Source organism: Pseudopipra pipra, chromosome 1, assembly GCF_036250125.1.
Source record: "Pseudopipra pipra isolate bDixPip1 chromosome 1, bDixPip1.hap1, whole genome shotgun sequence".
In the NCBI taxonomy this organism is placed as follows: Eukaryota; Metazoa; Chordata; class Aves; order Passeriformes; family Pipridae; genus Pseudopipra; species Pseudopipra pipra.
In genome coordinates, this window is record NC_087549.1 from 106,622,158 (window position 1) to 106,649,793 (window position 27,636).

The following is a 27,636-nucleotide window of genomic DNA, read 5'->3' on the forward strand; positions in this document are numbered from 1 at the left end:
CACGCGACTGTCTGCGTGGTAATTCTACAAGGATCTCCCCGGCCCGCATAGCTTGGGAGGCAGGGATTGCCCACCCGCACTGGGGAGGGACAAACCGCTCTGGTGTGGCCGGAGCGCAAGGCCGAAACCCAAAGCCCACGTCCAGTGCTTTCCCTCTTGGAGAAGGCCTTGGGGGAAAGGCAGCAACTCGAGAAGCCCTTCTTGGCAGAGTGCAGCACAAGTCCTCCAAACACGCACGGGGCACCCACAGGATGGGCTCCTCTGCGCCCACTGTTCCCCTGTGCCCGTTGTTCCCACCCAGCTGCAGCACTGGCTTCACACACAGCCTGGGGAGAGCAGAGGGAGCTTTCATCTCCTCTGCCTTCCTGACTCTGCTCGCGCCGCACAAGGCACAGCAAAAGCATGCGCGGTGCCCAGGGAGCCAGTCCACCCGGACAGTGGCAGCAGCACTGCCCCACCCGCTTGCTGCCTTAGATGCTGTGCCCCGGTTGCTCAGAGGGAAGCATCCCAGCTCTGTCAAATTCAAGGGACTTGGATTCTGTTGCCAAAGCTTTGCTATCTGCAGAGGACCTTGGAGACACACAATCCCCAACCGGACTCAGGTCACGGCCTCTCTCCGCAAGCTCCCGGGTCTGTCTGGAGGCGCTGGCAATATTGTTCTCGCCAGGCTGATCCATGCAGAGTCTCTTGCCTGTGTCTCTCTGTGGGAGCTTGTTCTTGCTAAGCAAAACCAATCAGCAAAACCAGAAACTTCTCCTAAGCCCACCTCTGTGGCAGGCCTGGGAAAGCCACGATGTTTGTCTAGAAGCTCTACCGTCCACCCCGCCGGAGCAATTCAAAGCAAATCAGGTGGAGCAGACGAAGGCCTGCTGTAGGCCTGCTCTGTCCCGTCAGGACTTTCAGGGTCTGCAACTGAGCTCTTGAGGTGACAGGGAAACTTCCGCCTGGGAGCTCAAGCTAGAGCTGCACCTCCCATCTCCACAGCCCACAGTATCCCTGAGGCACTGTCTTCTGTCTTACACAAAGCCTTTCCTTCTTCAAGGCCGCTCGGCCTTAGGAATAAAGAGAACAGGCAAGTCCGAGTCTCTGCCCATTGGCGAGGTTTATTTGCTATTGCCGAGGCACACGCCAAACTTTAGCCTCCAGAAGACCAGACTCAAGCTAAGCCAAGCTTAGCGCCATCTCAAGGCTCCTTTCCAACTCACAGTCCCCTTCTGATTCTGCCAGTCAGGGAAATCTTTGGTCTGGGATGGTTGCAGCTCCTTGCTCACTTCCACAGCTGGGCTGGGCTGGGCTGAGCTGGGCTGGATGGGGGAATGGGCAAATGGCCAGGGGACTTTGTAAGCCAAAGCAAGAGATGGAAGCCCCGTGGGGCCAGGCGCAGTTCTGCCAGTGGGGCCGGCTCGGGGGGGCTCGGGGCTCTCTCTGGTGGCTCTGGGGCTTTGTCCGTTTGGCCAAGAGATCCCCCGGGATCTCCCGAGGAGGAGTTGGCACTGAGTGTGGAGAGGATGCCCAGAAGCCCCTGAGCGGGGGGGTGGGGATGAAGGGCGTGGCTCGTGGGCCGGCTGATGCGTCTCTGGTGGCTGTGACATCACAGCGGACAGGTCACAATGGGAGCTGTCCCTAAGGAGCACAGCAGGCAGCCCCAGGGCAGTTGGACTTGGGCGACCAGTGAGTGCAGATGCAGGGGGAAGACTGGGATGGATGGGGGAGGGGGAAGATGCCCGGGGGGGGTGGTTGTAACCCTGAGCCAAAGCTGAGTCCCTCCCGGCAGGGCCCAGTTGTGCCCCTGGGGCCTGGCACACAGGTGCTCAGGGCTCTCTGTGTTGGCAAGTGCCCAAAGAGCCTTTGGGGATGGACCGGCTGCCCCCGGCTCCACGGGACGCTGTGGTGTGGCGGGGATGGGGCCTGGGGAGACTCTGCTCGGCTGCCTCTTGCCTTTTGCCGGGGCACAGCCCAGCCAGGGCCTGACAAGGAGGGTCCCAGCTGGGGCAGGATGGGCCCTGTGCCGTCTGCAGCCAGGGGCTGTGTTCCCTTCAAGCCTCGATCCCCGTGCTCCCTCCCACCGCGAGCCGCTGGGGAAACTTGTCTCCCATCTCCTGCAGGCCATGGATTCAGCAACTGTGCTCCTCCTGGCTGTGCTGGCCATCCTGCCCAAGCGGACACAGGATCCCCAGAGCGATGCGGTCGCTGTGCAGTGGATGAAGAAACGGCAGATTTTTCTAGAGGACCAGATGACGGAGCTGTGGGAGGAAGTCGAGTGGAGGAGGGCCCTGGAAGATGTTCCACTCCTTTGGGTCTTGCAGCACTGGCTCTTCTGGCTGGCTGCAGCAGCTGGGCTGGGCTGGCTGGCCTGGCAAAGGGAGGAGGCCTCTCGCCGGCGCCGTCAGCAAGAAGAGCTCAGCGCAGCAGCCGCTGCTGGCGGGCCTTTTGCAGCGCTCAGCCTGTCACCGCTGCAGGACCTGCCCTTCATGGGCCGGACCCTGAAGAAGCTGCTGCGGGACCTGCTGGAGGTGTGCCAGGTGCTCTCCCAGAACACCTTCATGCCAGAGCTGCACCTGGCCACTGGGCAGCAGGGCACCTGCATCGAGTCCTGGCATGAGCTGGGGGACTGCACCGTCTACCAGCTGCTGCTCTTCCTCAGGCCACCCCCCTGGCACTCTTTCCGGCTGCAGCTGCCCGACGCCATGGACGTGCCACACTCCATCCGTGTGCTGCTGGAGTGCTCATGTTCCAGGACGGCGGGGAACATCTTCTGCTTTGTCCACCCCACCTACAACCATCAGCACTCGGCCGTCGTGCGCACCCTCTGCACAGACTCCCACTTGGAGGTGCAGAAAGTCGCCGGCTGGCTGCCCAGACTGGTGGAATCAGCCTGGGAGCGTTTGCCTCAGTGGCACCACTGGCAGCTCCGGCTGCTGCCCTCCTCCCGCTCCTGCAGGCTCCTGCTCACCGGCCCCGGCCAGGTGCGGCTCTGCGCTGTGCTGCTCTTGGCACTGCAGCAGGGCCGCCCGGGCACCTTCCTGCTCCTGGAATAGGCAGGCGCAGCTTTCCCGGGGGCTGCTTTGGGCCGGGGCTGCGCGGCGACTTGGCAGCGCACCCAGTCGGCACGCCACAACAGACCCTTGTGCTGACTGGACTGAAGAGCAGCAGTCCCAGCTCTGTCCACTCCCAACTCCCCATGTGCCCTGGTGTGCCTTAAGCCCAGCTGCAAATGGAGCACCAGCAGCCACTCCCTCAACTGCCTTCCCTTCCCCGCCACCCTGGTGGAATGGGGACGAGAATCCAAATTCCAACTTTGTCAACAGAAGTTGACAAAGATTAACGTTAGGACTACCCTCTAGAATAGGTTTAGGATTAAGTTTAATAAGTAAGTTAAGTAAGTTTAGTTCCTAAGTATAATAAGAAGAATAATAACAATAATAACTAGTTTAATAATAGATCAGTTTAATAAGAATTTAGTTTTATAAAACTCTAAATGGAAGGTAGATAAGGTTAAGCCCCAGCTCCCCATGTCCCCAGTCCTGCTTTAATCCCAGCTGGAAATGAAGCCCCAGCAGCCACCCCCTCAAGCCCCTTCCCTTCCCCACCACCCTAGTTTCATAATAGCTTTCATTAGAACTTTAGTTAAGTTTAATAATTATAAGTGAAAAATAGATAAGTTTAGGACTAACAATTTAGTTGTAAAAAACTCAACCCCCAAACTTTTAGAAAGGTTTCCAGCAAAAAGCCAAGTAGAGTTCAGTAACTCTACTTGGAAAAAGCCCAGACAAGTGGTGCCCAATAGAGCGGCTCACCCACAGCTGAGCCATGCCACACCCCCCTTGCGGAACCCAGGTGGGCCCCCCTTCCAGCTCCCTCGCCCAGTTTCTAAGCTGGACATGACCTTGGGCGGTGTGCACCACAAAGACAGAACGCAACAGTGTGCCAAGGCCCAGGGGAAAGCACCTAGGAAAGGGAGAAACCTGGACTAGTGTGAGAGAAAGGTCCCGGTCCTTCTGGCTGGACCTTCAAGCGTTCAGCCAGCAGGGCATCGCCCACAAGGTGCCTCAGTCCTGAGGCACGTGGCGTCCTGCTGCTGTCAAAGGCCCTCTCAAGGCGGCTGCTCCAGCACTCCTGGGCAGCAGGACAAGCCGTCAGGCTCAGAACAGCCCGGGGAGCCTTGAGACCGAAGGCAGCAGCAGAGCAGCAACTGCACGGGGAACGTTCTCAGGTGCAGACACGGCGCAGCTGCTCGGGATCTACTGCGCCCAGAGCAGAAATAAAAGAAAGAGACGATCACACGCGACTGTCTGCGTGGTAATTCTACAAGGATCCCCCCGGCCCGCATAGCTTGGGAGGCAGGGATTGCCCACCCGCACTGGGGAGGGACAAACCGCTCTGGTGTGGCCGGAGCGCAAGGCCGAAACCCAAAGCCCACGTCCAGTGCTTTCCCTCTTGGAGAAGGCCTTGGGGGTGGTGGAAGACACCTGAAAGGCAGCAACTCGAGAAGCCCTTCTTGGCAGAGTGCAGCACAAGTCCTCCAAACACGCACGGGGCACCCACAGGATGGGCTCCTCTGCGCCCACTGTTCCCCTGTGCCCGTTGTTCCCACCCAGCTGCAGCACTGGCTTCACACACAGCCTGGGGAGAGCAGAGGGAGCTTTCATCTCCTCTGCCTTCCTGACTCTGCTCGCGCCGCACAAGGCACAGCAAAAGCATGCGCGGTGCCCAGGGAGCCAGTCCACCCGGACAGTGGCAGCAGCACTGCCCCACCTGCTTGCTGCCTTAGATGCTGTGCCCCGGTTGCTCAGAGGGAAGCATCCCAGCTCTGTCAAATTCAAGGGACTTGGATTCTGTTGCCAAAGCTTTGCTATCTGCAGAGGACCTTGGAGACACACAATCCCCAACCGGACTCAGGTCACGGCCTCTCTCCGCAAGCTCCCGGGTCTGTCTGGAGGCGCTGGCAATATTGTTCTCGCCAGGCTGATCCATGCAGAGTCTCTTGCCTGTGTCTCTCTGTGGGAGCTTGTTCTTGCTAAGCAAAACCAATCAGCAAAACCAGAAACTTCTCCTAAGCCCACCTCTGTGGCAGGCCTGGGAAAGCCACGATGTTTGTCTAGAAGCTCTACCGTCCACCCCGCCGGAGCAATTCAAAGCAAATCAGGTGGAGCAGAGGAAGGCCTGCTGTAGGCCTGCTCTGTCCCGTCAGGACTTTCAGGGTCTGCAACTGAGCTCTTGAGGTGACAGGGAAACTTCCGCCTGGGAGCTCAAGCTAGAGCTGCACCTCCCATCTCCACAGCCCACAGTATCCCTGAGGCACTGTCTTCTGTCTTACGCAAAGCCTTTCCTTCTTCAAGGCCGCTCGGCCTTAGGAATAAAGAGAACAGGCAAGTCCGAGTCTCTGCCCATTGGCGAGGTTTATTTGCTATTGCCGAGGCACACGCCAAACTTTAGCCTCCAGAAGACCAGACTCAAGCTAAGCCAAGCTTAGCGCCATCTCAAGGCTCCTTTCCAACTCACAGTCCCCTTCTGATTCTGCCAGTCAGGGAAATCTTTGGTCTGGGATGGTTGCAGCTCCTTGCTCACTTCCACAGCTGGGCTGGGCTGGGCTGAGCTGGGCTGGATGGGGGAATGGGCAAATGGCCAGGGGACTTTGTAAGCCAAAGCAAGAGATGGAAGCCCCGTGGGGCCAGGCGCAGTTCTACCAGTGGGGCCGGCTCGGGGGGGCTCGGGGCTCTCTCTGGTGGCTCTGGGGCTTTGTCCGTTTGGCCAAGAGAACCCTCCGGGATCTCCCGAGGAGGAGTTGGCACTGAGTGTGGAGAGGATGCCCAGAAGCCCCTGAGCGGGGGGGTGGGGATGAAGGGCGTGGCTCGTGGGCCGGTTGATGCGTCTCTGGTGGCTGTGACATCACAGCGGACAGGTCACAATGGGAGCTGTCCCTAAGGAGCACAGCAGGCAGCCCCAGGGCAGTTGGACTTGGGCGATCAGTGAGTGCAGATGCAGGGGGAAGGCTGGGATGGATGGGGGAGGGGGAAGATGCCCGGGGGGGGTGGTTGTAACCCTGAGCCAAAGCTGAGTCCCTCCCGGCAGGGCCCAGTTGTGCCCCTGGAGCCTGGCACACAGGTGCTCAGGGCTCTCTGTGTTGGCAAGTGCCCAAAGAGCCTTTGGGGATGGGCCGGCTGCCCCCGGCTCCACGGGACGCTGTGGTGTGGCGGGGATGGGGCCTGGGGAGACTCTGCTCGGCTGCCTCTTGCCTTTTGCCGGGGCACAGCCCAGCCAGGGCCTGACAAGGAGGGTCCCAGCTGGGGCAGGATGGGCCCTGTGCCGTCTGCAGCCAGGGGCTGCGTTCCCTTCAAGCCTCGATCCCCGTGCTCCCTCCCACCCCGAGCCACTGGGGAAACTTGTCTCTCATCTCCTGCAGGCCATGGATTCAGCAACTGTGCTCCTCCTGGCTGTGCTGGCCATCCTGCCCAAGCGGACACAGGATCCCCAGAGCGATGCGGTCGCTGTGCAGTGGATGAAGAAACGGCAGATTTTTCTAGAGGACCAGATGACGGAGCTGTGGGAGGAAGTCGAGTGGAGGAGGGCCCTGGAAGATGTTCCACTCCTTTGGATCTTGCAGCACTGGCTCTTCTGGCTGGCTGCAGCGGCTGGGCTGGGCTGGCTGGCCTGGCAAAGGGAGGAGGCCTCTCGCCGGCGCCGTCAGCAAGAAGAGCTCAGCGCAGCAGCCGCTGCTGGCGGGCCTTTTGCAGCGCTCAGCCTGTCACCGCTGCAGGACCTGCCCTTCATGGGCCGGACCCTGAAGAAGCTGCTGCGGGACCTGCTGGAGGTGTGCCAGGTGCTCTCCCAGAACACCTTCATGCCAGAGCTGCACCTGGCCACTGGGCAGCAGGGCACCTGCATCGAGTCCTGGCACGAGCTGGGGGACTGCACCGTCTACCAGCTGCTGCTCTTCCTCAGGCCACCCCCCTGGCACTCTTTCCGGCTGCAGCTGCCCGACGCCATGGACGTGCCACACTCCATCCGTGTGCTGCTGGAGTGCTCGTGTTCCAGGACGGCGGGGAACATCTTCTGCTTTGTCCACCCCACCTACAACCATCAGCACTCGGCCGTCGTGCACACCCTCTGCACAGACTCCCACTTGGAGGTGCAGAAAGTCGCCGGCTGGCTGCCCAGACTGGTGGAATCAGCCTGGGAGCGTTTGCCTCAGTGGCACCACTGGCAGCTCCGGCTGCTGCCCTCCTCCCGCTCCTGCAGGCTCCTGCTCACCGGCCCCGGCCAGGTGCGGCTCTGCGCTGTGCTGCTCTTGGCACTGCAGCAGGGCCGCCCGGGCACCTTCCTGCTCCTGGAATAGGCAGGCGCAGCTTTCCCGGGGGCTGCTTTGGGCCGGGGCTGCGCGGCGACTTGGCAGCGCACCCAGTCGGCACGCCACAACAGACCCTTGTGCTGACTGGACTGAAGAGCAGCAGTCCCAGCTCTGTCCACTCCCAACTCCCCATGTGCCCTGGTGTGCCTTAAGCCCAGCTGCAAATGGAGCACCAGCAGCCACTCCCTCAACTGCCTTCCCTTCCCCGCCACCCTGGTGGAATGGGGACGAGAATCCAAATTCCAACTTTGTCAACAGAAGTTGACAAAGATTAACGTTAGGACTACCCTCTAGAATAGGTTTAGGATTAAGTTTAATAAGTAAGTTAAGTAAGTTTAGTTCCTAAGTATAATAAGAAGAATAATAACAATAATAACTAGTTTAATAATAGATCAGTTTAATAAGAATTTAGTTTTATAAAACTCTAAATGGAAGGTAGATAAGGTTAAGCCCCAGCTCCCCTTGTCCCCAGTCCTGCTTTAATCCCAGCTGGAAATGAAGCCCCAGCAGCCACCCCCTCAAGCCCCTTCCCTTCCCCACCACCCTAGTTTCATAATAGCTTTCATTAGAACTTTAGTTAAGTTTAATAATTATAAGTGAAAAATAGATAAGTTTAGGACTAACAATTTAGTTTTAAAAAACTCAACCCCAAACTTTTAGAAAGGTTTCCAGCAAAAAGCCAAGTAGAGTTCAGTAACTCTACTTGGAAAAAGCCCAGACAAGTGGTGCCCAATAGAGCGGCTCACCCACAGCTGAGCCATGCCACACCCCCCTTGCGGAACCCAGGTGGGCCCCCCTTCCAGCTCCCTCGCCCAGTTTCTAAGCTGGACATGACCTTGGGCGGTGTGCACCACAAAGACAGAACGCAACAGTGTGCCAAGGCCCAGGGGAAAGCACCTAGGAAAGGGAGAAACCTGGACTAGTGTGAGAGAAAGGTCCCGGTCCTTCTGGCTGGACCTTCAAGCGTTCAGCCAGCAGGGCATCGCCCACAAGGTGCCTCAGTCCTGAGGCACGTGGCGTCCTGCTGCTGTCAAAGGCCCTCTCAAGGCGGCTGCTCCAGCACTCCTGGGCAGCAGGACAAGCCGTCAGGCTCAGAACAGCCCGGGGAGCCTTGAGACCGAAGGCAGCAGCAGAGCAGCAACTGCACGGGGAACGTTCTCAGGTGCAGACACGGCGCAGCTGCTCGGGATCTACTGCGCCCAGAGCAGAAATAAAAGAAAGAGACGATCACACGCGACTGTCTGCGTGGTAATTCTACAAGGATCCCCCCGGCCCGCATAGCTTGGGAGGCAGGGATTGCCCACCCGCACTGGGGAGGGACAAACCGCTCTGGTGTGGCCGGAGCGCAAGGCCGAAACCCAAAGCCCACGTCCAGTGCTTTCCCTCTTGGAGAAGGCCTTGGGGGTGGTGGAAGACACCTGAAAGGCAGCAACTCGAGAAGCCTTCTTGGCAGAGTGCAGCACAAGTCCTCCAAACACGCACGGGGCACCCACAGGATGGGCTCCTCTGCGCCCACTGTTCCCCTGTGCCCGTTGTTCCCACCCAACTGCAGCACTGGCTTCACACACAGCCTGGGGAGAGCAGAGGGAGCTTTCATCTCCTCTGCCTTCCTGACTCTGCTCGCGCCGCACAAGGCACAGCAAAAGCATGCGCGGTGCCCAGGGAGCCAGTCCACCCGGACAGTGGCAGCAGCACTGCCCCACCTGCTTGCTGCCTTAGATGCTGTGCCCCGGTTGCTCAGAGGGAAGCATCCCAGCTCTGTCAAATTCAAGGGACTTGGATTCTGTTGCCAAAGCTTTGCTATCTGCAGAGGACCTTGGAGACACACAATCCCCAACCGGACTCAGGTCACGGCCTCTCTCCGCAAGCTCCCGGGTCTGTCTGGAGGCGCTGGCAATATTGTTCTCGCCAGGCTGATCCATGCAGAGTCTCTTGCCTGTGTCTCTCTGTGGGAGCTTGTTCTTGCTAAGCAAAACCAATCAGCAAAACCAGAAACTTCTCCTAAGCCCACCTCTGTGGCAGGCCTGGGAAAGCCACGATGTTTGTCTAGAAGCTCTACCGTCCACCCCGCCGGAGCAATTCAAAGCAAATCAGGTGGAGCAGACGAAGGCCTGCTGTAGGCCTGCTCTGTCCCGTCAGGACTTTCAGGGTCTGCAACTGAGCTCTTGAGGTGACAGGGAAACTTCCGCCTGGGAGCTCAAGCTAGAGCTGCACCTCCCATCTCCACAGCCCACAGTATCCCTGAGGCACTGTCTTCTGTCTTACGCAAAGCCTTTCCTTCTTCAAGGCCGCTCGGCCTTAGGAATAAAGAGAACAGGCAAGTCCGAGTCTCTGCCCATTGGCGAGGTTTATTTGCTATTGCCGAGGCACACGCCAAACTTTAGCCTCCAGAAGACCAGACTCAAGCTAAGCCAAGCTTAGCGCCATCTCAAGGCTCCTTTCCAACTCACAGTCCCCTTCTGATTCTGCCAGTCAGGGAAATCTTTGGTCTGGGATGGTTGCAGCTCCTTGCTCACTTCCACAGCTGGGCTGGGCTGGGCTGAGCTGGGCTGGATGGGGGAATGGGCAAATGGCCAGGGGACTTTGTAAGCCAAAGCAAGAGATGGAAGCCCCGTGGGGCCAGGTGCAGTTCTACCAGTGGGGCCGGCTCGGGGGGGCTCGGGGCTCTCTCTGGTGGCTCTGGGGCTTTGTCCGTTTGGCCAAGAGAACCCTCCGGGATCTCCCGAGGAGGAGTTGGCACTGAGTGTGGAGAGGATGCCCAGAAGCCCCTGAGCGGGGGGGTGGGGATGAAGGCGTGGCTCGTGGGCCGGTTGATGCGTCTCTGGTGGCTGTGACATCACAGCGGACAGGTCACAATGGGAGCTGTCCCTAAGGAGCACAGCAGGCAGCCCCAGGGCAGTTGGACTTGGGCGATCAGTGAGTGCAGATGCAGGGGGAAGGCTGGGATGGATGGGGGAGGGGGAAGATGCCCGGGGGGGGTGGTTGTAACCCTGAGCCAAAGCTGAGTCCCTCCCGGCAGGGCCCAGTTGTGCCCCTGGAGCCTGGCACACAGGTGCTCAGGGCTCTCTGTGTTGGCAAGTGCCCAAAGAGCCTTTGGGGATGGGCCGGCTGCCCCCGGCTCCACGGGACGCTGTGGTGTGGCGGGGATGGGGCCTGGGGAGACTCTGCTCGGCTGCCTCTTGCCTTTTGCTGGGGCACAGCCCAGCCAGGGCCTGACAAGGAGGGTCCCAGCTGGGGCAGGATGGGCCCTGTGCCGTCTGCAGCCAGGGGCTGCGTTCCCTTCAAGCCTCGATCCCCGTGCTCCCTCCCACCCGAGCCACTGGGGAAACTTGTCTCTCATCTCCTGCAGGCCATGGATTCAGCAACTGTGCTCCTCCTGGCTGTGCTGGCCATCCTGCCCAAGCGGACACAGGATCCCCAGAGCGATGCGGTCGCTGTGCAGTGGATGAAGAAACGGCAGATTTTTCTAGAGGACCAGATGACGGAGCTGTGGGAGGAAGTCGAGTGGAGGAGGGCCCTGGAAGATGTTCCACTCCTTTGGATCTTGCAGCACTGGCTCTTCTGGCTGGCTGCAGCGGCTGGGCTGGGCTGGCTGGCCTGGCAAAGGGAGGAGGCCTCTCGCCGGCGCCGTCAGCAAGAAGAGCTCAGCGCAGCAGCCGCTGCTGGCGGGCCTTTTGCAGCGCTCAGCCTGTCACCGCTGCAGGACCTGCCCTTCATGGGCCGGACCCTGAAGAAGCTGCTGCGGGACCTGCTGGAGGTGTGCCAGGTGCTCTCCCAGAACACCTTCATGCCAGAGCTGCACCTGGCCACTGGGCAGCAGGGCACCTGCATCGAGTCCTGGCACGAGCTGGGGGACTGCACCGTCTACCAGCTGCTGCTCTTCCTCAGGCCACCCCCCTGGCACTCTTTCCGGCTGCAGCTGCCCGACGCCATGGACGTGCCACACTCCATCCGTGTGCTGCTGGAGTGCTCGTGTTCCAGGACGGCGGGGAACATCTTCTGCTTTGTCCACCCCACCTACAACCATCAGCACTCGGCCGTCGTGCACACCCTCTGCACAGACTCCCACTTGGAGGTGCAGAAAGTCGCCGGCTGGCTGCCCAGACTGGTGGAATCAGCCTGGGAGCGTTTGCCTCAGTGGCACCACTGGCAGCTCCGGCTGCTGCCCTCCTCCCGCTCCTGCAGGCTCCTGCTCACCGGCCCCGGCCAGGTGCGGCTCTGCGCTGTGCTGCTCTTGGCACTGCAGCAGGGCCGCCCGGGCACCTTCCTGCTCCTGGAATAGGCAGGCGCAGCTTTCCCGGGGGCTGCTTTGGGCCGGGGCTGCGCGGCGACTTGGCAGCGCACCCAGTCGGCACGCCACAACAGACCCTTGTGCTGACTGGACTGAAGAGCAGCAGTCCCAGCTCTGTCCACTCCCAACTCCCCATGTGCCCTGGTGTGCCTTAAGCCCAGCTGCAAATGGAGCACCAGCAGCCACTCCCTCAACTGCCTTCCCTTCCCCGCCACCCTGGTGGAATGGGGACGAGAATCCAAATTCCAACTTTGTCAACAGAAGTTGACAAAGATTAACGTTAGGACTACCCTCTAGAATAGGTTTAGGATTAAGTTTAATAAGTAAGTTAAGTAAGTTTAGTTCCTAAGTATAATAAGAAGAATAATAACAATAATAACTAGTTTAATAATAGATCAGTTTAATAAGAATTTAGTTTTATAAAACTCTAAATGGAAGGTAGATAAGGTTAAGCCCCAGCTCCCCATGTCCCCAGTCCTGCTTTAATCCCAGCTGGAAATGAAGCCCCAGCAGCCACCCCCTCAAGCCCCTTCCCTTCCCCACCACCCTAGTTTCATAATAGCTTTCATTAGAACTTTAGTTAAGTTTAATAATTATAAGTGAAAAATAGATAAGTTTAGGACTAACAATTTAGTTGTAAAAAACTCAACCCCCAAACTTTTAGAAAGGTTTCCAGCAAAAAGCCAAGTAGAGTTCAGTAACTCTACTTGGAAAAAGCCCAGACAAGTGGTGCCCAATAGAGCGGCTCACCCACAGCTGAGCCATGCCACACCCCCCTTGCGGAACCCAGGTGGGCCCCCCTTCCAGCTCCCTCGCCCAGTTTCTAAGCTGGACATGACCTTGGGCGGTGTGCACCACAAAGACAGAACGCAACAGTGTGCCAAGGCCCAGGGGAAAGCACCTAGGAAAGGGAGAAACCTGGACTAGTGTGAGAGAAAGGTCCCGGTCCTTCTGGCTGGACCTTCAAGCGTTCAGCCAGCAGGGCATCGCCCACAAGGTGCCTCAGTCCTGAGGCACGTGGCGTCCTGCTGCTGTCAAAGGCCCTCTCAAGGCGGCTGCTCCAGCACTCCTGGGCAGCAGGACAAGCCGTCAGGCTCAGAACAGCCCGGGGAGCCTTGAGACCGAAGGCAGCAGCAGAGCAGCAACTGCACGGGGAACGTTCTCAGGTGCAGACACGGCGCAGCTGCTCGGGATCTACTGCGCCCAGAGCAGAAATAAAAGAAAGAGACGATCACACGCGACTGTCTGCGTGGTAATTCTACAAGGATCCCCCCGGCCCGCATAGCTTGGGAGGCAGGGATTGCCCACCCGCACTGGGGAGGGACAAACCGCTCTGGTGTGGCCGGAGCGCAAGGCCGAAACCCAAAGCCCACGTCCAGTGCTTTCCCTCTTGGAGAAGGCCTTGGGGGTGGTGGAAGACACCTGAAAGGCAGCAACTCGAGAAGCCCTTCTTGGCAGAGTGCAGCACAAGTCCTCCAAACACGCACGGGGCACCCACAGGATGGGCTCCTCTGCGCCCACTGTTCCCCTGTGCCCGTTGTTCCCACCCAGCTGCAGCACTGGCTTCACACCACAGCCTGGGGAGAGCAGAGGAGCTTTCATCTCCTCTGCCTTCCTGACTCTGCTCGCGCCGCACAAGGCACAGCAAAAGCATGCGCGGTGCCCAGGGAGCCAGTCCACCCGGACAGTGGCAGCAGCACTGCCCCACCTGCTTGCTGCCTTAGATGCTGTGCCCCGGTTGCTCAGAGGGAAGCATCCCAGCTCTGTCAAATTCAAGGGACTTGGATTCTGTTGCCAAAGCTTTGCTATCTGCAGAGGACCTTGGAGACACACAATCCCCAACCGGACTCAGGTCACGGCCTCTCTCCGCAAGCTCCCGGGTCTGTCTGGAGGCGCTGGCAATATTGTTCTCGCCAGGCTGATCCATGCAGAGTCTCTTGCCTGTGTCTCTCTGTGGGAGCTTGTTCTTGCTAAGCAAAACCAATCAGCAAAACCAGAAACTTCTCCTAAGCCCACCTCTGTGGCAGGCCTGGGAAAGCCACGATGTTTGTCTAGAAGCTCTACCGTCCACCCCGCCGGAGCAATTCAAAGCAAATCAGGTGGAGCAGAGGAAGGCCTGCTGTAGGCCTGCTCTGTCCCGTCAGGACTTTCAGGGTCTGCAACTGAGCTCTTGAGGTGACAGGGAAACTTCCGCCTGGGAGCTCAAGCTAGAGCTGCACCTCCCATCTCCACAGCCCACAGTATCCCTGAGGCACTGTCTTCTGTCTTACGCAAAGCCTTTCCTTCTTCAAGGCCGCTCGGCCTTAGGAATAAAGAGAACAGGCAAGTCCGAGTCTCTGCCCATTGGCGAGGTTTATTTGCTATTGCCGAGGCACACGCCAAACTTTAGCCTCCAGAAGACCAGACTCAAGCTAAGCCAAGCTTAGCGCCATCTCAAGGCTCCTTTCCAACTCACAGTCCCCTTCTGATTCTGCCAGTCAGGGAAATCTTTGGTCTGGGATGGCTGCAGCTCCTTGCTCACTTCCACAGCTGGGCTGGGCTGGGCTGAGCTGGGCTGGATGGGGGAATGGGCAAATGGCCAGGGGACTTTGTAAGCCAAAGCAAGAGATGGAAGCCCCGTGGGGCCAGGCGCAGTTCTACCAGTGGGGCCGGCTCGGGGGGGCTCGGGGCTCTCTCTGGTGGCTCTGGGGCTTTGTCCGTTTGGCCAAGAGAACCCTCCGGGATCTCCCGAGGAGGAGTTGGCACTGAGTGTGGAGAGGATGCCCAGAAGCCCCTGAGCGGGGGGGTGGGGATGAAGGGCGTGGCTCGTGGGCCGGTTGATGCGTCTCTGGTGGCTGTGACATCACAGCGGACAGGTCACAATGGGAGCTGTCCCTAAGGAGCACAGCAGGCAGCCCCAGGGCAGTTGGACTTGGGCGATCAGTGAGTGCAGATGCAGGGGGAAGGCTGGGATGGATGGGGGAGGGGGAAGATGCCCGGGGGGGGTGGTTGTAACCCTGAGCCAAAGCTGAGTCCCTCCCGGCAGGGCCCAGTTGTGCCCCTGGAGCCTGGCACACAGGTGCTCAGGGCTCTCTGTGTTGGCAAGTGCCCAAAGAGCCTTTGGGGATGGGCCGGCTGCCCCCAGCTCCACGGGACGCTGTGGTGTGGCGGGGATGGGGCCTGGGGAGACTCTGCTCGGCTGCCTCTTGCCTTTTGCCGGGGCACAGCCCAGCCAGGGCCTGACAAGGAGGGTCCCAGCTGGGGCAGGATGGGCCCTGTGCCGTCTGCAGCCAGGGGCTGCGTTCCCTTCAAGCCTCGATCCCCGTGCTCCCTCCCACCCCGAGCCACTGGGGAAACTTGTCTCTCATCTCCTGCAGGCCATGGATTCAGCAACTGTGCTCCTCCTGGCTGTGCTGGCCATCCTGCCCAAGCGGACACAGGATCCCCAGAGCGATGCGGTCGCTGTGCAGTGGATGAAGAAACGGCAGATTTTTCTAGAGGACCAGATGACGGAGCTGTGGGAGGAAGTCGAGTGGAGGAGGGCCCTGGAAGATGTTCCACTCCTTTGGATCTTGCAGCACTGGCTCTTCTGGCTGGCTGCAGCAGCTGGGCTGGGCTGGCTGGCCTGGCAAAGGGAGGAGGCCTCTCGCCGGCGCCGTCAGCAAGAAGAGCTCAGCGCAGCAGCCGCTGCTGGCGGGCCTTTTGCAGCGCTCAGCCTGTCACCGCTGCAGGACCTGCCCTTCATGGGCCGGACCCTGAAGAAGCTGCTGCGGGACCTGCTGGAGGTGTGCCAGGTGCTCTCCCAGAACACCTTCATGCCAGAGCTGCACCTGGCCACTGGGCAGCAGGGCACCTGCATCGAGTCCTGGCACGAGCTGGGGGACTGCACCGTCTACCAGCTGCTGCTCTTCCTCAGGCCACCCCCCTGGCACTCTTTCCGGCTGCAGCTGCCCGACGCCATGGACGTGCCACACTCCATCCGTGTGCTGCTGGAGTGCTCGTGTTCCAGGACGGCGGGGAACATCTTCTGCTTTGTCCACCCCACCTACAACCATCAGCACTCGGCCGTCGTGCGCACCCTCTGCACAGACTCCCACTTGGAGGTGCAGAAAGTCGCCGGCTGGCTGCCCAGACTGGTGGAATCAGCCTGGGAGCGTTTGCCTCAGTGGCACCACTGGCAGCTCCGGCTGCTGCCCTCCTCCCGCTCCTGCAGGCTCCTGCTCACCGGCCCCGGCCAGGTGCGGCTCTGCGCTGTGCTGCTCTTGGCACTGCAGCAGGGCCGCCCGGGCACCTTCCTGCTCCTGGAATAGGCAGGCGCAGCTTTCCCGGGGGCTGCTTTGGGCCGGGGCTGCGCGGCGACTTGGCAGCGCACCCAGTCGGCACGCCACAACAGACCCTTGTGCTGACTGGACTGAAGAGCAGCAGTCCCAGCTCTGTCCACTCCCAACTCCCCATGTGCCCTGGTGTGCCTTAAGCCCAGCTGCAAATGGAGCACCAGCAGCCACTCCCTCAACTGCCTTCCCTTCCCCGCCACCCTGGTGGAATGGGGACGAGAATCCAAATTCCAACTTTGTCAACAGAAGTTGACAAAGATTAACGTTAGGACTACCCTCTAGAATAGGTTTAGGATTAAGTTTAATAAGTAAGTTAAGTAAGTTTAGTTCCTAAGTATAATAAGAAGAATAATAACAATAATAACTAGTTTAATAATAGATCAGTTTAATAAGAATTTAGTTTTATAAAACTCTAAATGGAAGGTAGATAAGGTTAAGCCCCAGCTCCCCCTGTCCCCAGTCCTGCTTTAATCCCAGCTGGAAATGAAGCCCCAGCAGCCACCCCCTCAAGCCCCTTCCCTTCCCCACCACCCTAGTTTCATAATAGCTTTCATTAGAACTTTAGTTAAGTTTAATAATTATAAGTGAAAAATAGATAAGTTTAGGACTAACAATTTAGTTTTAAAAAACTCAACCCCCAAACTTTTAGAAAGGTTTCCAGCAAAAAGCCAAGTAGAGTTCAGTAACTCTACTTGGAAAAAGCCCAGACAAGTGGTGCCCAATAGAGCGGCTCACCCACAGCTGAGCCATGCCACACCCCCCTTGCGGAACCCAGGTGGGCCCCCCTTCCAGCTCCCTCGCCCAGTTTCTAAGCTGGACATGACCTTGGGCGGTGTGCACCACAAAGACAGAACGCAACAGTGTGCCAAGGCCCAGGGGAAAGCACCTAGGAAAGGGAGAAACCTGGACTAGTGTGAGAGAAAGGTCCCGGTCCTTCTGGCTGGACCTTCAAGCGTTCAGCCAGCAGGGCATCGCCCACAAGGTGCCTCAGTCCTGAGGCACGTGGCGTCCTGCTGCTGTCAAAGGCCCTCTCAAGGCGGCTGCTCCAGCACTCCTGGGCAGCAGGACAAGCCGTCAGGCTCAGAACAGCCCGGGGAGCCTTGAGACCGAAGGCAGCAGCAGAGCAGCAACTGCACGGGGAACGTTCTCAGGTGCAGACACGGCGCAGCTGCTCGGGATCTACTGCGCCCAGAGCAGAAATAAAAGAAAGAGACGATCACACGCGACTGTCTGCGTGGTAATTCTACAAGGATCCCCCCGGCCCGCATAGCTTGGGAGGCAGGGATTGCCCACCCGCACTGGGGAGGGACAAACCGCTCTGGTGTGGCCGGAGCGCAAGGCCGAAACCCAAAGCCCACGTCCAGTGCTTTCCCTCTTGGAGAAGGCCTTGGGGGTGGTGGAAGACACCTGAAAGGCAGCAACTCGAGAAGCCCTTCTTGGCAGAGTGCAGCACAAGTCCTCCAAACACGCACGGGGCACCCACAGGATGGGCTCCTCTGCGCCCACTGTTCCCCTGTGCCCGTTGTTCCCACCCAACTGCAGCACTGGCTTCACACACAGCCTGGGGAGAGCAGAGGGAGCTTTCATCTCCTCTGCCTTCCTGACTCTGCTCGCGCCGCACAAGGCACAGCAAAAGCATGCGCGGTGCCCAGGGAGCCAGTCCACCCGGACAGTGGCAGCAGCACTGCCCCACCTGCTTGCTGCCTTAGATGCTGTGCCCCGGTTGCTCAGAGGGAAGCATCCCAGCTCTGTCAAATTCAAGGGACTTGGATTCTGTTGCCAAAGCTTTGCTATCTGCAGAGGACCTTGGAGACACACAATCCCCAACCGGACTCAGGTCACGGCCTCTCTCCGCAAGCTCCCGGGTCTGTCTGGAGGCGCTGGCAATATTGTTCTCGCCAGGCTGATCCATGCAGAGTCTCTTGCCTGTGTCTCTCTGTGGGAGCTTGTTCTTGCTAAGCAAAACCAATCAGCAAAACCAGAAACTTCTCCTAAGCCCACCTCTGTGGCAGGCCTGGGAAAGCCACGATGTTTGTCTAGAAGCTCTACCGTCCACCCCGCCGGAGCAATTCAAAGCAAATCAGGTGGAGCAGACGAAGGCCTGCTGTAGGCCTGCTCTGTCCCGTCAGGACTTTCAGGGTCTGCAACTGAGCTCTTGAGGTGACAGGGAAACTTCCGCCTGGGAGCTCAAGCTAGAGCTGCACCTCCCATCTCCACAGCCCACAGTATCCCTGAGGCACTGTCTTCTGTCTTACGCAAAGCCTTTCCTTCTTCAAGGCCGCTCGGCCTTAGGAATAAAGAGAACAGGCAAGTCCGAGTCTCTGCCCATTGGCGAGGTTTATTTGCTATTGCCGAGGCACACGCCAAACTTTAGCCTCCAGAAGACCAGACTCAAGCTAAGCCAAGCTTAGCGCCATCTCAAGGCTCCTTTCCAACTCACAGTCCCCTTCTGATTCTGCCAGTCAGGGAAATCTTTGGTCTGGGATGGTTGCAGCTCCTTGCTCACTTCCACAGCTGGGCTGGGCTGGGCTGAGCTGGGCTGGATGGGGGAATGGACAAATGGCCAGGGGACTTTGTAAGCCAAAGCAAGAGATGGAAGCCCCGTGGGGCCAGGCGCAGTTCTACCAGTGGGGCCGGCTCGGGGGGGCTCGGGGCTCTCTCTGGTGGCTCTGGGGCTTTGTCCGTTTGGCCAAGAGAACCCTCCGGGATCTCCCGAGGAGGAGTTGGCACTGAGTGTGGAGAGGATGCCCAGAAGCCCCTGAGCGGGGGGGTGGGGATGAAGGGCGTGGCTCGTGGGCCGGTTGATGCGTCTCTGGTGGCTGTGACATCACAGCGGACAGGTCACAATGGGAGCTGTCCCTAAGGAGCACAGCAGGCAGCCCCAGGGCAGTTGGACTTGGGCGATCAGTGAGTGCAGATGCAGGGGGAAGGCTGGGATGGATGGGGGAGGGGGAAGATGCCCGGGGGGGGTGGTTGTAACCCTGAGCCAAAGCTGAGTCCCTCCCGGCAGGGCCCAGTTGTGCCCCTGGAGCCTGGCACACAGGTGCTCAGGGCTCTCTGTGTTGGCAAGTGCCCAAAGAGCCTTTGGGGATGGGCCGGCTGCCCCCGGCTCCACGGGACGCTGTGGTGTGGCGGGGATGGGGCCTGGGGAGACTCTGCTCGGCTGCCTCTTGCCTTTTGCCGGGGCACAGCCCAGCCAGGGCCTGACAAGGAGGGTCCCAGCTGGGGCAGGATGGGCCCTGTGCCGTCTGCAGCCAGGGGCTGCGTTCCCTTCAAGCCTCGATCCCCGTGCTCCCTCCCACCCCGAGCCACTGGGGAAACTTGTCTCTCATCTCCTGCAGGCCATGGATTCAGCAACTGTGCTCCTCCTGGCTGTGCTGGCCATCCTGCCCAAGCGGACACAGGATCCCCAGAGCGATGCGGTCGCTGTGCAGTGGATGAAGAAACGGCAGATTTTTCTAGAGGACCAGATGACGGAGCTGTGGGAGGAAGTCGAGTGGAGGAGGGCCCTGGAAGATGTTCCACTCCTTTGGATCTTGCAGCACTGGCTCTTCTGGCTGGCTGCAGCAGCTGGGCTGGGCTGGCTGGCCTGGCAAAGGGAGGAGGCCTCTCGCCGGCGCCGTCAGCAAGAAGAGCTCAGCGCAGCAGCCGCTGCTGGCGGGCCTTTTGCAGCGCTCAGCCTGTCACCGCTGCAGGACCTGCCCTTCATGGGCCGGACCCTGAAGAAGCTGCTGCGGGACCTGCTGGAGGTGTGCCAGGTGCTCTCCCAGAACACCTTCATGCCAGAGCTGCACCTGGCCACTGGGCAGCAGGGCACCTGCATCGAGTCCTGGCACGAGCTGGGGGACTGCACCGTCTACCAGCTGCTGCTCTTCCTCAGGCCACCCCCCTGGCACTCTTTCCGGCTGCAGCTGCCCGACGCCATGGACGTGCCACACTCCATCCGTGTGCTGCTGGAGTGCTCGTGTTCCAGGACGGCGGGGAACATCTTCTGCTTTGTCCACCCCACCTACAACCATCAGCACTCGGCCGTCGTGCGCACCCTCTGCACAGACTCCCACTTGGAGGTGCAGAAAGTCGCCGGCTGGCTGCCCAGACTGGTGGAATCAGCCTGGGAGCGTTTGCCTCAGTGGCACCACTGGCAGCTCCGGCTGCTGCCCTCCTCCCGCTCCTGCAGGCTCCTGCTCACCGGCCCCGGCCAGGTGCGGCTCTGCGCTGTGCTGCTCTTGGCACTGCAGCAGGGCCGCCCGGGCACCTTCCTGCTCCTGGAATAGGCAGGCGCAGCTTTCCCGGGGGCTGCTTTGGGCCGGGGCTGCGCGGCGACTTGGCAGCGCACCCAGTCGGCACGCCACAACAGACCCTTGTGCTGACTGGACTGAAGAGCAGCAGTCCCAGCTCTGTCCACTCCCAACTCCCCATGTGCCCTGGTGTGCCTTAAGCCCAGCTGCAAATGGAGCACCAGCAGCCACTCCCTCAACTGCCTTCCCTTCCCCGCCACCCTGGTGGAATGGGGACGAGAATCCAAATTCCAACTTTGTCAACAGAAGTTGACAAAGATTAACGTTAGGACTACCCTCTAGAATAGGTTTAGGATTAAGTTTAATAAGTAAGTTAAGTAAGTTTAGTTCCTAAGTATAATAAGAAGAATAATAACAATAATAACTAGTTTAATAATAGATCAGTTTAATAAGAATTTAGTTTTATAAAACTCTAAATGGAAGGTAGATAAGGTTAAGCCCCAGCTCCCCCTGTCCCCAGTCCTGCTTTAATCCCAGCTGGAAATGAAGCCCCAGCAGCCACCCCCTCAAGCCCCTTCCCTTCCCCACCACCCTAGTTTCATAATAGCTTTCATTAGAACTTTAGTTAAGTTTAATAATTATAAGTGAAAAATAGATAAGTTTAGGACTAACAATTTAGTTTTAAAAAACTCAACCCCCAAACTTTTAGAAAGGTTTCCAGCAAAAAGCCAAGTAGAGTTCAGTAACTCTACTTGGAAAAAGCCCAGACAAGTGGTGCCCAATAGAGCGGCTCACCCACAGCTGAGCCATGCCACACCCCCCTTGCGGAACCCAGGTGGGCCCCCCCTTCCAGCTCCCTCGCCCAGTTTCTAAGCTGGACATGACCTTGGGCGGTGTGCACCACAAAGACAGAACGCAACAGTGTGCCAAGGCCCAGGGGAAAGCACCTAGGAAAGGGAGAAACCTGGACTAGTGTGAGAGAAAGGTCCCGGTCCTTCTGGCTGGACCTTCAAGCGTTCAGCCAGCAGGGCATCGCCCACAAGGTGCCTCAGTCCTGAGGCACGTGGCGTCCTGCTGCTGTCAAAGGCCCTCTCAAGGCGGCTGCTCCAGCACTCCTGGGCAGCAGGACAAGCCGTCAGGCTCAGAACAGCCCGGGGAGCCTTGAGACCGAAGGCAGCAGCAGAGCAGCAACTGCACGGGGAACGTTCTCAGGTGCAGACACGGCGCAGCTGCTCGGGATCTACTGCGCCCAGAGCAGAAATAAAAGAAAGAGACGATCACACGCGACTGTCTGCGTGGTAATTCTACAAGGATCTCCCCGGCCCGCATAGCTTGGGAGGCAGGGATTGCCCACCCGCACTGGGGAGGGACAAACCGCTCTGGTGTGGCCGGAGCGCAAGGCCGAAACCCAAAGCCCACGTCCAGTGCTTTCCCTCTTGGAGAAGGCCTTGGGGGTGGTGGAAGACACCTGAAAGGCAGCAACTCGAGAAGCCCTTCTTGGCAGAGTGCAGCACAAGTCCTCCAAACACGCACGGGGCACCCACAGGATGGGCTCCTCTGCGCCCACTGTTCCCCTGTGCCCGTTGTTCCCACCCAACTGCAGCACTGGCTTCACACACAGCCTGGGGAGAGCAGAGGGAGCTTTCATCTCCTCTGCCTTCCTGACTCTGCTCGCGCCGCACAAGGCACAGCAAAAGCATGCGCGGTGCCCAGGGAGCCAGTCCACCCGGACAGTGGCAGCAGCACTGCCCCACCTGCTTGCTGCCTTAGATGCTGTGCCCCGGTTGCTCAGAGGGAAGCATCCCAGCTCTGTCAAATTCAAGGGACTTGGATTCTGTTGCCAAAGCTCTGCTATCTGCAGAGGACCTTGGAGACACACAATCCCCAACCGGACTCAGGTCACGGCCTCTCTCCGCAAGCTCCCGGGTCTGTCTGGAGGCGCTGGCAATATTGTTCTCGCCAGGCTGATCCATGCAGCGTCTCTTGCCTGTGTCTCTCTGTGGGAGCTTGTTCTTGCTAAGCAAAACCAATCAGCAAAACCAGAAACTTCTCCTAAGCCCACCTCTGTGGCAGGCCTGGGAAAGCCACGATGTTTGTCTAGAAGCTCTACCGTCCACCCCGCCGGAGCAATTCAAAGCAAATCAGGTGGAGCAGACGAAGGCCTGCTGTAGGCCTGCTCTGTCCCGTCAGGACTTTCAGGGTCTGCAACTGAGCTCTTGAGGTGACAGGGAAACTTCCGCCTGGGAGCTCAAGGTAGAGCTGCACCTCCCATCTCCACAGCCCACAGTATCCCTGAGGCACTGTCTTCTGTCTTACGCAAAGCCTTTCCTTCTTCAAGGCCGCTCGGCCTTAGGAATAAAGAGAACAGGCAAGTCCGAGTCTCTGCCCATTGGCGAGGTTTATTTGCTATTGCCGAGGCACACGCCAAACTTTAGCCTCCAGAAGACCAGACTCAAGCTAAGCCAAGCTTAGCGCCATCTCAAGGCTCCTTTCCAACTCACAGTCCCCTTCTGATTCTGCCAGTCAGGGAAATCTTTGGTCTGGGATGGTTGCAGCTCCTTGCTCACTTCCACAGCTGGGCTGGGCTGGGCTGAGCTGGGCTGGATGGGGGAATGGACAAATGGCCAGGGGACTTTGTAAGCCAAAGCAAGAGATGGAAGCCCCGTGGGGCCAGGCGCAGTTCTACCAGTGGGGCCGGCTCGGGGGGGCTCGGGGCTCTCTCTGGTGGCTCTGGGGCTTTGTCCGTTTGGCCAAGAGAACCCTCCGGGATCTCCCGAGGAGGAGTTGGCACTGAGTGTGGAGAGGATGCCCAGAAGCCCCTGAGCGGGGGGGTGGGGATGAAGGGCGTGGCTCGTGGGCCGGTTGATGCGTCTCTGGTGGCTGTGACATCACAGCGGACAGGTCACAATGGGAGCTGTCCCTAAGGAGCACAGCAGGCAGCCCCAGGGCAGTTGGACTTGGGCGATCAGTGAGTGCAGATGCAGGGGGAAGGCTGGGATGGATGGGGGAGGGGGAAGATGCCCGGGGGGGGTGGTTGTAACCCTGAGCCAAAGCTGAGTCCCTCCCGGCAGGGCCCAGTTGTGCCCCTGGAGCCTGGCACACAGGTGCTCAGGGCTCTCTGTGTTGGCAAGTGCCCAAAGAGCCTTTGGGGATGGGCCGGCTGCCCCCGGCTCCACGGGACGCTGTGGTGTGGCGGGGATGGGGCCTGGGGAGACTCTGCTCGGCTGCCTCTTGCCTTTTGCCGGGGCACAGCCCAGCCAGGGCCTGACAAGGAGGGTCCCAGCTGGGGCAGGATGGGCCCTGTGCCGTCTGCAGCCAGGGGCTGCGTTCCCTTCAAGCCTCGATCCCCGTGCTCCCTCCCACCCCGAGCCACTGGGGAAACTTGTCTCTCATCTCCTGCAGGCCATGGATTCAGCAACTGTGCTCCTCCTGGCTGTGCTGGCCATCCTGCCCAAGCGGACACAGGATCCCCAGAGCGATGCGGTCGCTGTGCAGTGGATGAAGAAACGGCAGATTTTTCTAGAGGACCAGATGACGGAGCTGTGGGAGGAAGTCGAGTGGAGGAGGGCCCTGGAAGATGTTCCACTCCTTTGGATCTTGCAGCACTGGCTCTTCTGGCTGGCTGCAGCAGCTGGGCTGGGCTGGCTGGCCTGGCAAAGGGAGGAGGCCTCTCGCCGGCGCCGTCAGCAAGAAGAGCTCAGCGCAGCAGCCGCTGCTGGCGGGCCTTTTGCAGCGCTCAGCCTGTCACCGCTGCAGGACCTGCCCTTCATGGGCCGGACCCTGAAGAAGCTGCTGCGGGACCTGCTGGAGGTGTGCCAGGTGCTCTCCCAGAACACCTTCATGCCAGAGCTGCACCTGGCCACTGGGCAGCAGGGCACCTGCATCGAGTCCTGGCACGAGCTGGGGGACTGCACCGTCTACCAGCTGCTGCTCTTCCTCAGGCCACCCCCCTGGCACTCTTTCCGGCTGCAGCTGCCCGACGCCATGGACGTGCCACACTCCATCCGTGTGCTGCTGGAGTGCTCGTGTTCCAGGACGGCGGGGAACATCTTCTGCTTTGTCCACCCCACCTACAACCATCAGCACTCGGCCGTCGTGCGCACCCTCTGCACAGACTCCCACTTGGAGGTGCAGAAAGTCGCCGGCTGGCTGCCCAGACTGGTGGAATCAGCCTGGGAGCGTTTGCCTCAGTGGCACCACTGGCAGCTCCGGCTGCTGCCCTCCTCCCGCTCCTGCAGGCTCCTGCTCACCGGCCCCGGCCAGGTGCGGCTCTGCGCTGTGCTGCTCTTGGCACTGCAGCAGGGCCGCCCGGGCACCTTCCTGCTCCTGGAATAGGCAGGCGCAGCTTTCCCGGGGGCTGCTTTGGGCCGGGGCTGCGCGGCGACTTGGCAGCGCACCCAGTCGGCACGCCACAACAGACCCTTGTGCTGACTGGACTGAAGAGCAGCAGTCCCAGCTCTGTCCACTCCCAACTCCCCATGTGCCCTGGTGTGCCTTAAGCCCAGCTGCAAATGGAGCACCAGCAGCCACTCCCTCAACTGCCTTCCCTTCCCCGCCACCCTGGTGGAATGGGGACGAGAATCCAAATTCCAACTTTGTCAACAGAAGTTGACAAAGATTAACGTTAGGACTACCCTCTAGAATAGGTTTAGGATTAAGTTTAATAAGTAAGTTAAGTAAGTTTAGTTCCTAAGTATAATAAGAAGAATAATAACAATAATAACTAGTTTAATAATAGATCAGTTTAATAAGAATTTAGTTTTATAAAACTCTAAATGGAAGGTAGATAAGGTTAAGCCCCAGCTCCCCCTGTCCCCAGTCCTGCTTTAATCCCAGCTGGAAATGAAGCCCCAGCAGCCACCCCCTCAAGCCCCTTCCCTTCCCCACCACCCTAGTTTCATAATAGCTTTCATTAGAACTTTAGTTAAGTTTAATAATTATAAGTGAAAAATAGATAAGTTTAGGACTAACAATTTAGTTTTAAAAAACTCAACCCCCAAACTTTTAGAAAGGTTTCCAGCAAAAAGCCAAGTAGAGTTCAGTAACTCTACTTGGAAAAAGCCCAGACAAGTGGTGCCCAATAGAGCGGCTCACCCACAGCTGAGCCATGCCACACCCCCCTTGCGGAACCCAGGTGGGCCCCCCCTTCCAGCTCCCTCGCCCAGTTTCTAAGCTGGACATGACCTTGGGCGGTGTGCACCACAAAGACAGAACGCAACAGTGTGCCAAGGCCCAGGGGAAAGCACCTAGGAAAGGGAGAAACCTGGACTAGTGTGAGAGAAAGGTCCCGGTCCTTCTGGCTGGACCTTCAAGCGTTCAGCCAGCAGGGCATCGCCCACAAGGTGCCTCAGTCCTGAGGCACGTGGCGTCCTGCTGCTGTCAAAGGCCCTCTCAAGGCGGCTGCTCCAGCACTCCTGGGCAGCAGGACAAGCCGTCAGGCTCAGAACAGCCCGGGGAGCCTTGAGACCGAAGGCAGCAGCAGAGCAGCAACTGCACGGGGAACGTTCTCAGGTGCAGACACGGCGCAGCTGCTCGGCATCTACTGCGCCCAGAGCAGAAATAAAAGAAAGAGACGATCACACGCGACTGTCTGCGTGGTAATTCTACAAGGATCTCCCCGGCCCGCATAGCTTGGGAGGCAGGGATTGCCCACCCGCACTGGGGAGGGACAAACCGCTCTGGTGTGGCCGGAGCGCAAGGCCGAAACCCAAAGCCCACGTCCAGTGCTTTCCCTCTTGGAGAAGGCCTTGGGGGTGGTGGAAGACACCTGAAAGGCAGCAACTCGAGAAGCCCTTCTTGGCAGAGTGCAGCACAAGTCCTCCAAACACGCACGGGGCACCCACAGGATGGGCTCCTCTGCGCCCACTGTTCCCCTGTGCCCGTTGTTCCCACCCAGCTGCAGCACTGGCTTCACACACAGCCTGGGGAGAGCAGAGGGAGCTTTCATCTCCTCTGCCTTCCTGACTCTGCTCGCGCCGCACAAGGCACAGCAAAAGCATGCGCGGTGCCCAGGGAGCCAGTCCACCCGGACAGTGGCAGCAGCACTGCCCCACCTGCTTGCTGCCTTAGATGCTGTGCCCCGGTTGCTCAGAGGGAAGCATCCCAGCTCTGTCAAATTCAAGGGACTTGGATTCTGTTGCCAAAGCTTTGCTATCTGCAGAGGACCTTGGAGACACACAATCCCCAACCGGACTCAGGTCACGGCCTCTCTCCGCAAGCTCCCGGGTCTGTCTGGAGGCGCTGGCAATATTGTTCTCGCCAGGCTGATCCATGCAGAGTCTCTTGCCTGTGTCTCTCTGTGGGAGCTTGTTCTTGCTAAGCAAAACCAATCAGCAAAACCAGAAACTTCTCCTAAGCCCACCTCTGTGGCAGGCCTGGGAAAGCCACGATGTTTGTCTAGAAGCTCTACCGTCCACCCCGCCGGAGCAATTCAAAGCAAATCAGGTGGAGCAGAGGAAGGCCTGCTGTAGGCCTGCTCTGTCCCGTCAGGACTTTCAGGGTCTGCAACTGAGCTCTTGAGGTGACAGGGAAACTTCCGCCTGGGAGCTCAAGCTAGAGCTGCACCTCCCATCTCCACAGCCCACAGTATCCCTGAGGCACTGTCTTCTGTCTTACGCAAAGCCTTTCCTTCTTCAAGGCCGCTCGGCCTTAGGAATAAAGAGAACAGGCAAGTCCGAGTCTCTGCCCATTGGCGAGGTTTATTTGCTATTGCCGAGGCACACGCCAAACTTTAGCCTCCAGAAGACCAGACTCAAGCTAAGCCAAGCTTAGCGCCATCTCAAGGCTCCTTTCCAACTCACAGTCCCCTTCTGATTCTGCCAGTCAGGGAAATCTTTGGTCTGGGATGGTTGCAGCTCCTTGCTCACTTCCACAGCTGGGCTGGGCTGGGCTGAGCTGGGCTGGATGGGGGAATGGGCAAATGGCCAGGGGACTTTGTAAGCCAAAGCAAGAGATGGAAGCCCCGTGGGGCCAGGCGCAGTTCTACCAGTGGGGCCGGCTCGGGGGGGCTCGGGGCTCTCTCTGGTGGCTCTGGGGCTTTGTCCGTTTGGCCAAGAGACCCCCCGGGATCTCCCGAGGAGGAGTTGGCACTGAGTGTGGAGAGGATGCCCAGAAGTCCCTGAGCGGGGGGGTGGGGATGAAGGGCGTGGCTCGTGGGCCGGTTGATGCGTCTCTGGTGGCTGTGACATCGCAGCGGACAGGTCACAATGGGAGCTGTCCCTAAGGAGCACAGCAGGCAGCCCCAGGGCAGTTGGACTTGGGCGATCAGTGAGTGCAGATGCAGGGGGAAGGCTGGGATGGATGGGGGAGGGGGAAGATGCCCGGGGGGGGTGGTTGTAACCCTGAGCCAAAGCTGAGTCCCTCCTGGCAGGGCCCAGTTGTGCCCCTGGAGCCTGGCACACAGGTGCTCAGGGCTCTCTGTGTTGGCAAGTGCCCAAAGAGCCTTTG

General features: G+C 59.1%; 5 protein-coding genes across 5 annotated transcripts; all 5 read left to right on the forward strand.

The window, feature by feature from the left end:
* Positions 1 to 5,893: 5,893 nt before the first annotated feature.
* On the forward strand, positions 5,894 to 7,995 carry LOC135421347 (inositol 1,4,5-trisphosphate receptor-interacting protein-like 1). Its single transcript, XM_064669712.1, has 2 exons — positions 5,894 to 5,969; positions 6,404 to 7,995. Exon 2 carries the CDS (start codon positions 6,407 to 6,409, stop codon positions 7,334 to 7,336), a length of 930 nt encoding a protein of 309 aa, XP_064525782.1. The 5' UTR covers positions 5,894 to 5,969; positions 6,404 to 6,406; the 3' UTR covers positions 7,337 to 7,995.
* Positions 7,996 to 10,188: 2,193 nt separating this feature from the next.
* LOC135421354 (inositol 1,4,5-trisphosphate receptor-interacting protein-like 1) lies at positions 10,189 to 12,873 on the forward strand. Its single transcript, XM_064669723.1, has 2 exons — positions 10,189 to 10,264; positions 10,698 to 12,873. Exon 2 carries the CDS (start codon positions 10,701 to 10,703, stop codon positions 11,628 to 11,630), a length of 930 nt encoding a protein of 309 aa, XP_064525793.1. The 5' UTR covers positions 10,189 to 10,264; positions 10,698 to 10,700; the 3' UTR covers positions 11,631 to 12,873.
* Positions 12,874 to 14,485: 1,612 nt separating this feature from the next.
* On the forward strand, positions 14,486 to 17,171 carry LOC135421359 (inositol 1,4,5-trisphosphate receptor-interacting protein-like 1). Its single transcript, XM_064669738.1, has 2 exons — positions 14,486 to 14,561; positions 14,996 to 17,171. Exon 2 carries the CDS (start codon positions 14,999 to 15,001, stop codon positions 15,926 to 15,928), a length of 930 nt encoding a protein of 309 aa, XP_064525808.1. The 5' UTR covers positions 14,486 to 14,561; positions 14,996 to 14,998; the 3' UTR covers positions 15,929 to 17,171.
* A 1,612-nt stretch (positions 17,172 to 18,783) lies between these two features.
* On the forward strand, positions 18,784 to 21,470 carry LOC135421366 (inositol 1,4,5-trisphosphate receptor-interacting protein-like 1). The gene is made up of 2 exons (XM_064669749.1): positions 18,784 to 18,859; positions 19,294 to 21,470. The coding sequence occupies exon 2, from the start codon at positions 19,297 to 19,299 to the stop codon at positions 20,224 to 20,226; it is 930 nt and encodes a 309-aa protein (XP_064525819.1). The 5' UTR covers positions 18,784 to 18,859; positions 19,294 to 19,296; the 3' UTR covers positions 20,227 to 21,470.
* A 1,612-nt stretch (positions 21,471 to 23,082) lies between these two features.
* On the forward strand, positions 23,083 to 25,720 carry LOC135421373 (inositol 1,4,5-trisphosphate receptor-interacting protein-like 1). Its single transcript, XM_064669759.1, has 2 exons — positions 23,083 to 23,158; positions 23,593 to 25,720. The coding sequence occupies exon 2, from the start codon at positions 23,596 to 23,598 to the stop codon at positions 24,523 to 24,525; it is 930 nt and encodes a 309-aa protein (XP_064525829.1). The 5' UTR covers positions 23,083 to 23,158; positions 23,593 to 23,595; the 3' UTR covers positions 24,526 to 25,720.
* Positions 25,721 to 27,636: the final 1,916 nt, after the last annotated feature.